The 12024-nt window shown below is 42.6% G+C and overlaps 1 protein-coding gene across 2 annotated transcripts in view; it reads right to left on the bottom strand.

The window, feature by feature from the left end:
- Nucleotides 1–389: 389 nt before the first annotated feature.
- LOC122554647 (torsin-1A-interacting protein 2-like) overlaps nt 390–12024 on the bottom strand; it is a 29677-nt gene continuing 18042 nt past the window's right edge. For both annotated transcript variants that reach the window (XM_043700008.1, XM_043700007.1), the window contains exons 7-8: nt 9647–9709; nt 390–2582 (exon numbers count right to left, since the gene is read on the bottom strand). In XM_043700008.1, coding sequence (XP_043555943.1) covers nt 1795–2582; nt 9647–9709 — 851 coding nt within the window. In that variant the 3' untranslated portion in view covers nt 390–1794. The remainder of the gene's footprint in view (nt 2583–9646; nt 9710–12024) is intronic.

Genomic DNA, 12024 nt, shown 5'->3' with positions numbered 1-12024 from the left:
AACTTTCTTCAACTGCTACATGTATTAAATAAATTGTGCAGATTTAGCATTAGATTAGATTTTAGATTAGATTAGATTACATTACAGTGTGGAAACAGGCCCTTCGGCCCAACAAGTCCACACCGACCCGCCGAAGCGAAACCCACCCCATACCCCTACATTTACCCCTTACCTAACACTACGGGCAATTTAGCATGGCCAATTCACCTGACCCTGCACATCTTTTGGACTGTGGGAGGAAACCGGAGCACCCGGAGGAAACCCACGCAGACACGGGGAGAACGTGCAAACTCCACACAGTCAGTCGCCTGAGGCGGGAATTGAACCCGGGTCTCTGGAGCTGTGAGGCAGCAGTGCTAACCACTGTGCCACCGTGCCGCCCATGTTTTTGTCACTTTTTTTCAGCAGTTGATTAATCAGGATGTTTAGCTGGAACAGAAAAAAAAGCAACAAAATTCGATGCTGGTTCCAGTATGACATAAAACAAGACCAAACAAAGGGACGCAATCACAATACAACAACAAATCTGACTGTGAAGCTACCAGCTTTCCCTTGGAAGTGGGTAGAATAGTAACTAGCCATGCATCGATTGTCTCTGGATTATATCACTAATTAGTGTGGTTCAAAAATAAAAATCATTCCTAGTCTGTACCACCCAACCCAAACAAACATGCATCCAAGTGACCAAAGGTCACATGACAAAAAAAACAAAACGAGATCAAGATTTGGTTCAAAGACGACAGCTCTCTGCTTTGGAGTAAGAATCATCACGAGTAATCAAACACATCTTTCAGGGGTTGCTTGATTTGCACATCCTTCAATTTCAAGGAAACAGAAAACTGGGTTTTCTCAGTAAAGGTGGTCAATCGATGGCATCAGCTTTATGCTTGGATAGTATTACATATTTCCCTTCAGATGCCTGTATAACTGAACTGACAACAGTTTAATAGCAGTAGTTGCTGAACAGCCCCAAATACAATTGGCATCCAAGTCAATCTGACCCAGGGACATACTCCAAATTTGAGCCGCCAGTGTACGTTGGCTGTTTCTGCTGCCAGTGGCAGGGGAGAACTTTCCCCAAATAACTTGGCATCCTTTTTCTAGGGCAGCCATAATGCCCAAGCCAAACAGTGGTTGGCCCACTCTAAATCCTCCACGGGGTTCCAAGTCTGTTATCGCACTGGCAATCAGTGCTAAACTCATGCTAAATGCTTGGATCCAGCTGTTATCTTTAACTTGCCAACACAGCCAAGATCAGAAGCACGTTTGAGGGTGGGAGTATGGATAATGATTTAATGTTGTAAAGTGGGCTATTGATCACAGCATTTGGAATCTGTGCCTCAATGAAACAAACAAAAGAGAAGGATGCTGCTCATCATGATGTCAAGGTTCCCTCACAAAGATGCTACTAAGAAATCACCTGAGTTCAGCTAATGGCACTTCATGCTAAACAGCACATTAAGAAACTAAAGGAGAAGACAGATGATGAGCACAGAGTGTCTCAAGATATCCAGGCACCAATATTTTACTAAAATTTCATTTGACAACATATTAAAAAATATTTTGCTGGTATGTTCGATTTTCAAATTTCCACAAAGCAGGTCAATTGACAAATAAAAGAGGTTTGTTCTTCTGAGTGGGTGAAAGATCATATCTTAAATCAGGGTATCTTTCACCCATTATTATTCAAGAAGGCTAGAAAAACACACTTGGGACAGCTAAGTATAATGGTGTGGGAGATGCAGAGAAGAGGGGAAATTAGTGCAGGTGGCTAAACTTCACCCTTTCCCCAGATCACTGCCCATCTTCTTTGCAGCCCCTCTCTTCAATCTCACGCACAGGCACCACCGGGAGCACAACGTGCGCAATGCGACTCCACAGTCCACTCAGCTTGTCCGTGTCCATTCCCTCTCTTCCTTGAGAGGCAGCGAACTTCCACTTCAGAAAATCGCGGACTTTCACTTCCACGGCTCCCAGGCTAACACCCGCAGGCAGCATCTCCTCATCCAGCAGGATGGTGATCAACAAGGCGACATCTTTGTAGGCTGCGTTCTCGTGGTCACAATACTTGTAGAATATCAGGGTGGAGGGCGGGGGCAGGTCCTGGAAATGGTGAACCACTGCTGCCTTGCTGCCTTTCTCAAATCCAGACGAGAGCAATGTGTCCACCTCTAGCTTCACAGCATCACTGTTCTGCCTGCTTCTGCCGGAAGCATCAATTTCCACTGTGGAGGTGGCATTGAGGGCCGAGGTAAAAGCTCCAGCAATCCGGTTAGCGAGGCACCTCATGGTCTGCTCTCCGTTCCATGCAGCTGCAAACATCAGGATGGCAGGTTTCATGTGCCGGGTCAGATTGATATGGTTGCGCAGGGTGATCTTGCTTCTCCTCCACAACACTGACTGCTGACCATTAAACAGTGCTTCAACCTGATCAAATTGGTTTGAAAATGCCATCAGTGCCGTTCCTTCCCCCACTGTCACAGCTGGCGATTCATTCCTCACAAAGAGGAACATTATTAAACAAACTATGACTATAAGCGCCATAATCAAGGCCACGTTCTTGTTTGAGGCATGTGTGGTGCCTGTGGAGGAAAGAAAAATATAGAAAAATCACTGACTGTTTAGATTAGATTAGGTTACTTACAGTGTGGAAACAGGCCCTTCGGCCCAACAAGTCCACACCGACCCGCCGAAGCGCAACCCACCCAGACCCATTCCCCTAACACTACGGGCAATTTAGTACGGCCAATTCACCTAGCTTGCACGTTTTTGGACTGTGGGAGGAAACCGGAGCACCCGGAGGAAACCCACGCAGACACTGGGAGAAGGTGCAAACTCCACACAGTCAGTCGCCTGAGGCAGGAATTGAACCCAGGTCTCTGGCGCTGTGAGGCAGCAGTGCTAACCACTGAGCCACCGTGCCACCCCCTACTTTTGCTGAAATTTCACTTTGCACTACGTTCAGTAAATCAGTACCAATGTGTGGAATATGCCAGCAGCAAAATCGCGACCAATATCCCCCAGCATGGGACATTTGAGTACTGACACCATTGCAGGAACTCACTGTAAGTAGTGTCTGAGCACTGAACTACACCCATACTGGCTGCAACTCAAACATGGACTAAAATTATTAAAAACCTTCGGTACTGCAAATGATTCTAAAAACGTTGCTATTTTGAACCAGGAGACTTTGCAAACCAACGACAATCAGACCTTAAAAATTCAGTAATGAGAATTTTTTAAAAACCTCATAACTTTTCTATGCAGATTGGGATTTGGCAAGTTCTGGAGCAAACCCAATGCAGGAAATTTCCTACGCAATAATGCAGCATAGAACTTAGAAAGGTTATGATGCAGACGGAAACTATTCATGCATTGTGTCTGTGCCTTTAGATTAGATTACTTAGTGTGGAAACAGGCCCTTCGGCCCAACAAGTCCACACCGACCCGCCGAAGCGCAACCCACCCATACCCCTACATTTACCCCTTTAACCTAACACTACGGGCAATTTAGCATGGCCAATTCACCTGACCCGCACATCTTTGGACTGTGGGAGGAAACCCACGCAGACACGGGGAGAATGTGCAAACTCCACACAGTCAGTCGCCTGAGTCGGGAATTGAACCCGGGTCTCAGGCACTGTGAGGCAGCAGTGCTAACCACGGTGCCTTCTGTTCAATAATTATCCAGCCTCGTCCTACTTTCCACAATAGGACCATTCAATTATGCCACTTCAAGTAGAAGTCGAAGTAACTTTAAATGCGATGAGAGTTTCTGCCTCTACCATGTTTTTTTCCAGCAATCAGTTCTAAATCCCAACAGACTCTGGGTGGGAAAAAAAAATCAACACTGCTCTAATACTTCCGTCAACTGTTTTAAATCTATTTTCCTCAGGTACTGACTTTAAGGAAAATGGGTCCTTCATTTTAACTTAACTTAGGCGCCTCTATTTTCATACACTTAAATCCTTTGTTCCAAAGACGACCCCAGCTTACCCAAACTCAACTCAGATTCACCACTCCTGGAAACATTCTTGTAAATTGCCTCTGCCCCCTTTTGTGAGTCATCACATCCTTCCTGTATTATGCAATGACCAGAGAGTATCCCACGTGGGTTTTTAACCAGCTTATAAACTTATCCTGCTTTCTTCAGGCATCTGTGTGCGTACACTTGAGGATCTTTCCCTTGCTCCATCCTTTTTTGCCACTCTATTTATTAGATATTCCTTCGTCTTGATTACCCACGACAAATGCATTACCTCTCATTGTGATTTGAGTTCATTTATGAACCACGTACACAGACCAATAAATTTTGGAACAGCTTCTTCAGTTCGCATCCACAGAGCTTGTTACTCCCGTCAAATACTCCGTTCTCCACCTGGCTAGATTTTCTTTGAATACATTTTGATAATTGTTTTAAACCAACCTTTTCAGACATGACACCCCATGGCAAGTAGGACTTGAACATGGACCTTCTGGCCAGGGACACTACCACTGTGCCGCAAGACCCACATACACATTTTATTACTCTTTGTGAAAACAAAAACCAGATTGAACCAATTGAAAAGAACCTAACAGCCTTAAACCAAGACTATATAATTCTGTTCAATGCTGACTCCCTTACCAAATGCAGATTGAATGACTGCTTTCCAGAACACTTCCACTTCATCTGCAGGAACGATCCTGATCTCCCATTTACTTTCTATTTTATTGACTAGCTTCACTTACGTTAACAATTATACCCTAGGCTTGCTGCAATGTCACACTGAGGCACAACGCAAACTCAAGGAACAATATGTTGTGTTCTGCTTTCGGCACTTAACTAACTTGAGGTCTCAATATTGAATTCAGTAAGTTCAGAAACTGGCTGTATTATGTCTGTTCTCCACTTTTTCTTAGTTTCTTCACTGCACACCCCTCACCATTCTTCTTTTGTTTGTCATTTATTTAATTTGTTCTTAGTGGAGAGGATCTCTCTTTCACATTGTAATTCACACTGATTTTGCATCTCTTTTTCTTTCACCAACACTAAGAACTCCTTTGTCTTTTGTACTGAGCCTCTACATCTGCCTCCTTGTTCCTCCTCTGCCTTTGTCAAAAGTACAACAAAAGCATTTACCATGCCTTTCAATTCTGAAGAAAGGTCATACCAGACTCAAAATATTAACCCTGTTTCTCCTGGCACAGATGCTGCCAGACATGTAATATATTTAAACCTGGCTTCCTCCAGGCCAAGAGGGAATAGCTGTACACCTGGCCTATCCTTCCCCGACTGTTGCAGATCAGGGAGAAGGAACACTGCTGTTATGAGGGATGGGGCATTGGACAGGATGACCCTCTGGGCTTCAGTGTTCAGAGGATCTATTGGGTGAAAAGTCCTGCCAACCATTAGCCCCTTGTCCACATCCAAATGCACTGCCACCAAGGAAGAACACAGTCTTCCCATAAATCTTACATGTAACAGTGATCACTGGCAAGTGACAGCCATGACCGACAATACCGACCGTGGCTTTCTTGCATTCCCCAATGCTAACAGTGGGTTGAATATAAATTTTCACTCCAGGTTCATTTCTAAAATCAGCAGAAGCAGTCCAGTAACAGCCTGTGCAGATTTTCTTGCCATTGATCCTGTTGTAGACACCATTTTAATTTTCCTGAAGAAGATGAGTCCACTACTTGTAGAACAAAGAAAGCTGTGTGAGAAGAATGGTTGGAAAACACTCAGGGATTTGAACAGACAGGATCCCGAGGGTATGCAAGGAACTGACGTTAATGTCCCTTTAAGAGACAAAAGTTTCATCTCCCTTCGCTTAGTTGGTGTTGAGGCTTTTATCCATTCCAGACCTCAGTCTCTTCGAAGTAGATCAGCTGGGTAGACCGGTGGCAGAAACAGCTCAGTCACCACGTGCATTAGATTGTCTATAGCTGGACATGACTCTGTCAATAGGCAGGAAGCAGCAGAGGGCCTAGCCAATATTCAGCTTCTCCTCCTCCTCGGCCTCAACTCTGTGCAGCTACCAGTCAGTTCAGAACAAAAAGTGAGAAACAGCAGCAACATCAGCAAGTTTGAAAAAAGCTGCAGGCAGGGATAGCTTCAGCCGAAGGCAGCAGGCAGGGAAGCAAGGCGTGGGGGAGTGGGGGTGCTTACCAGATGTTCAGGTTTTTTCTTTCCTTCTAGGCCTCAGTCTTCAAGAAGCAGCTGGTCAGCTGACTGGAATAGCAGTAAAACAGTTGTGGAATACAATAGCAAGCAGCAAACAGTGGCACAGCTGTACTGAATTCAGCACTTTCTAGTTAGAGATGTAGCTTAACCAACTGCGCACCATGAATTCCCCAAATTTCACTATTTGTTGCTGTGGGATTTGAACCAGAGCATTGGCCTGACTTTGAGTTTCTATTTCAGAGATGTGTCCACCAGCACCATCCTGCATTCATTTTTTGAGCAACCTGTTTGCTGCATACGTTCGGTTTCTTTTCCCTTTCTATATCCAGAAGCACTATCTCACATGATTGAATATTTGTTTTCCCTTCCACCAATGTTAGCTTCCAACCATTATCCACCACCTGCATACATTTCACTATTTTCTAATCAGCCTGTTCAGAGATATTATGACACACCTCTGGAGCAGGTGAGACTTGAAGCCAGGTCTCCTGGTCCAGAATCATAGAATCCCTACAGTGTGCAAGCTGGCCATTCAGTCCACTGAATCCACACCAACCCTCTGAAGAGTATCCTAGCCAGACCAACCCCCTACCCTATCCCTGTAACCTTATATCATCCATGGCTAATCCACATAGCTGGCACATCCCCGGACACAATTGGCAATTTAGCATGGCCAATCCCCCGAACTTGCACATCTTTGGACTGTGCGAGGAAAGTGGAGCACCCGGAGGAAACCCACACAGACACCAGGAGAATGTGCAACCTGCACATAGATAGACGTCAGAGGCTGGAATCAGACTCTGTGAGGCAGCAGTGCTAACCACTGAACCACTGTGCACCCCAAGTACAGATACTGCCACTGCACAAGAGCTCATGCATACATGGTGTTTTAAATTACCTGTGCAATCAATTAAATATTTAAATGCATAGCCTGTTAAGGACATACTGTATACATTTTAATACAACTAATTAGATCCCAACACCTGCTTGCTTTGTTACCTTTCATTCTTATGTATTTAAAATCCTATTGACAGAATTACTGATTAAACACCATTTCAACATTAGCCCCCAACTAGAATATTAATGCACAGCTCCATCGTCAATAGTTAGGGCAATTTCTACATGTGTCAAAACAGTCTCTGTGGACTTGATAGTAAAAGATACTCTAAATACACACGATGCAATCACAATTTATTAAATACATTAGTACAAATCACTATCTGAAAGCAATTATTATGTGCCTCATATTGCTCTCAAAAGGAAATTACCCTGAGTAATATTGAATGACACATCTCTCCACAACTGGCTTCATGTCTAAGAACTAACCACCAATAAGATACTTTTTGGCAGAATTGGGATGAAGCCAACAGAAAGGTGCCTGTCCTGTCTTTGCCCAAGTACTTTACACTCAATATCACATTATGCTTGTTCCTAGATGTGTACCTCTACAACTCAACTGTGCCTTATTGCTTCCCTCTTTAGCCAAATGGCAGGATGGTTTGCATGACCTTGATGTTCATTGCTTCTCGATTCTTTCACTGAATCCACTGTTCGGCATAGCTACTGTAGCTATTTTCTTTCCTACTTCAACAAAAAACAAACTCTGTACTTTCACACATTAAAGCTGCAGGAAAGTATAACTCTGACAACAGAACTTTCTAAACATTTCCCCATCATGATTCCACTTTGAGCTTGAAGATTGTCATCATGCCCGAATAAGAGCTGAGATTAGGGAGAAGGTGTGTATGTATGTGCAGGTAGTGCAATGGGAGAGGAGAAAGGAGGTGGGGTTCTGGAGAGAGAAAAATGAGAAAGCTTAGGGGAATGGAGAATTTGGGTGTGACAATCCGAGAGGTGGGTGGTGGAGGGCAGACATCCACATGACCACTGCTGCCAAAATGTGGGGTCCCGATCCCTACTTTGAGAAGCCCTCATCTAAGAGATGCATACATTGGAATTGTTAAACATTTGATAATGAAAATGGTGTAGATCTTAATCTAGTACAGAATGGGTTAGTATGCTCCTGGTCTTTTAAAAAAGAACATTTGAAGGTGTTTTGAAACAGAACTAGAATGTTGGATAAAACAAAACTCCTTTAGCCATTGCATGATGCCAAAGGTAATGGCCAACTAAGTAAAATTGGATTCACACTTAATCAAGTTTGCTCTAACTAACTTTCACATCTCTCTATATTTGCATGCAAGACACCCAGTGAACAGACTGCATCTTTTTACTTTTCTGTATTTCTAATTAAGAGCTGAAGTGAGAAAAGGACTGTTTTAAACACCAGGGACTGTGGAAGAAATTGCTGCACTTTTTAAAAACAAGCTTCCAGCACTCATTGTAAGTGCAGTTTACACCGTTGTTTGTTCAACCAGTGGGACAAGTTTAGCTGCAAATCAGCTGAAGCCAGGGAGTCTATACAAAATGAAATTTGGCCATTAACATGTAGTTGATTGATTTGAAGAGTGATGACCAGTTATCGATGACTAAAGCTTTCTGCCTGCCAACATGATGTGATTGGATTCCAAATGGCTGAACTGCTTGTGGGTGTGAACAAGACAGGGAGAAGCCTTCAGACCTCCAGAAATAAAGGTACTATATTTGCCTCTGCAGTAAAAAGAACTAAAATGTGAAGAAAGCCAGTTTAGCTTTCCTCACCAATTGCTGTAAGCTGTTGATTTTAACCAAAAAGTCAAAGACCTTATAAGTTGTGAACCAGGTGTCTCTGCAAGGAAGTGAAAAACACTTAGAGAGGATGGGATTGAAATGCAGCAAGCCAAAAGGATAATCTCAGTGAACCCTTTGGACAAAGACTATTGGACTGCCTTTCCAGTTTTACTCTCTCAATGTTGTCTTTGTCAAAAGAAGCCTGAAAGAATTATGCACACTGGAAATCAGAAACGAAAACAGAAATTGCTGGAACCACTCAGCAGGTCTGGCAGCATCTGTGGAGAGAAAGCAGAGTTAATGTTTCGGTGCCAGTGACCCTTCAGAATTCTTTTCGTGTCTGCCTTTAACCTTTGTGACAACCCCAAGAATAGCAGGGCTTGACGTTCAGCACACCAGCCAAGTGAGGTATGACACCAGACTCCCACTTTCCAATACACAGTTTTGGGGAGGCTCAACACATTACTGTCCTCTGTGAATTCCAAGAGCTCAGAAAGTTTGATTTGCCGCCAGTTGGTTTAGAGCTGCATCATTTATAAAATTTCCCTTTGGCATAAAGTTGATTTAAAGCAACTGGATAAATTTTAAGCACCAACAACAAAAATAGAAATTGCTGGAAAAGCTTAGCAGGTCTGGCAGCATTTGTGACGGGAAATCAGAATTAATGTTTTGGATTTGGAAACGTTAACTCTGATTTCACTTCACAGATGCCTCCAGACATGCTGAGCTTTTCCAGCAATTTCCACTTCTGTTTCAGATTGACAGCATCCGCAATTCTTTTGGTTTAAATTTTAAGCCATGTTTGGTTTGTACCTTTTCCAGCAGGTCTTCTGTCCCTTTCTCCTTTCCTGGGCGAAGGTTCACTGTGAGGCAATACTGTTGGGTTGAAACAAACCAGGACTAATAAATTAAAAAACAAACCTAACCTTTGTGCAATGTCATTACCACCACACCAACATCAATACAGGTTTAAATTCAGTCAGCAAATGTAATCCAGTCTGCTGAATGATGAACACAGGATCAGGGCAGAAATTTCATTCAGCTAGTTGGAATGTTGGTCATTTAGATAAAATGAAAACTATCACACATAATGCATAGGCAGAGAATAACCCCTAATTCTCACTTATTCAGTAAATGCAAATCATTCCGCTTAGCGCATGTACATTAAGAAACATTCAATAATGGAAAATTGTCCTCAACATCTCATAGCTCACCCGCTATATAAATAATTCCTTTGCCCCGAGCAATAGTACAACCTTCAACCAACAGTGCCAGTATAGTGCTGATCAGGTGGTAGAATTTTGTGATGGCCTGAAATCATGGAAGGTGCTATACACCTTTTTAATCTCACTGTCCCAGTTTAATATTTTGTACTTCAGTACTCTTCTATGTTGAACACCACTTGCAGGATGCATTGTGGGTGGCAAAGGTACAGAATGTACTCTTGGTGGGGCAGTGGGCAGGGAATGGTACTGATCAAGCCCACTGAGTCCGAAAGGACATAGTTGCTGGACTGGGATTGCAGTAGGTGGTAAGGGAACCAACAAGAGGGCAAAACATGCTTGACCTCTGCCTACTACAGATGCATACATGACAGTATCGGTAAGAGTGATCACCAAACAGTCCTTGTGGGGCCAATGGCCCAAATCTGAGCAGTTGCGGTAAACCAGAATGGGGAAAATGCAACACAGGAAGGGGTTAATGAGGGAAACAATAAACAGGCAAGGACAAAAAAGGAGAGAATGCAGATGTAAGAGTAACTCAACAAATAATACAAGAGGCTACAAAAATGATAAGATGACAAAACTTAAGGGACTTAATTTGAAATTACATAACATTCAAAATAAAACAGATGAACTAGTCGTACAAATTAAGAAAAATAAGTATGATCTAGTGGTCATAACGGAGATGTGGCTGCAGGATGCCCAGATTGGCACCTGAATATCGAAGGGTATGTAACATTTAGGAAGGACAGAAAACTAGGGAAGAGTAGTGGAATGCCTCTGTTAATTAAACAAAATATTAGCAGGAAACTACAGATCAGTTAGCTTAATACTTGTCATAGAGAAAATATTAGAAACTTTTAAAGATGTTATAACAGGACACTTGGATCAGTTCAAGGTAATCAGGCAGGGATTTGTTAATGGAAATCATGTTGAACTAACTTATTGGAGTTCTTTGAGAAAGTAATGCATCGTGAATAAAGGGGAAACCAATGGATGTATTGTATTTGGATTTCCAGAAGGCATTTGGTAAGATACCACATCAAAAGTTATGACAAAAAATAAAAGCTCATGATATTGGACATGACTTTTGGCAAGGTCATCAGAATGTCTGGCTAACAGGAAGCAGAGAAGAAGAAGAAATGGGTCTGTTACAGGCTTGCAGAATACCATAAGTGGTATGTTGCAGAGGTCAGTGCTGGGACTTCAACTCTTAACAATTTATGTAATGATTTGGATGAAGGGACAAAAGAATGGCATAAAGATAGGTAGAAAGTGAGTTGAGAAGAGGGCATAGCCTAACAATGAACGTAGATAGATTAGATGAGTGAGCAAACGTCCAACAAATGCAGTATAACTTGGCCAAGTGCAAAATTGTGAACTTTAGCACAAAGAACAAAGAAGAAGCATATTATTCAAATGGTGAGAGGTTGCAGAGCTTTGACATGGAGAGAGATCAGGATCCCCTCTGGCATGAATCACACAAATTTACTATGAAGGTACAGCAAGTAATTAGGAAAGATAATAAAATGCAATGGTTTATTGTGAGGGAAACGGAATGCGAGAGTAAGGAGGTAATGCTTCAATAATACAGAGAATTTGTGTAATTGCATCTGGAGTACTATATACAGTATTGTCACTCCTTTTATGGAAAGGATATTAACACATTGGAAGCAATTGAGAGAAAGTTTACTAGACGAACATCTGGAATAAGTAGATGGCCTTGTGAGGAAAAGCTAGACCTGTATCCTCTAGAATTTGGAAGAATCAGAGGTGACTTCATTGAAACATATAAGATACTGAGAGGTTTTGACTGGGTGGATGTGGAAAGGATGTTTCCTGTTGTGAAAGAATCTAGAAATAGGGGTCATAGTTTAAAAATAAGGGGTCACCCATTTAAAGCAGAGTGAGGAAACAGTTTTTTTCTCTCAGAGGTTTGATAGTCTTTGGAACTCCCTTCCTCAAAAG

The sequence above is a fragment of the Chiloscyllium plagiosum genome, chromosome 11, assembly GCF_004010195.1.
Source record: "Chiloscyllium plagiosum isolate BGI_BamShark_2017 chromosome 11, ASM401019v2, whole genome shotgun sequence".
NCBI lineage: Eukaryota > Metazoa > Chordata > Chondrichthyes > Orectolobiformes > Hemiscylliidae > Chiloscyllium > Chiloscyllium plagiosum.
This window is presented reverse-complemented; position numbering and strand designations above follow the sequence as displayed.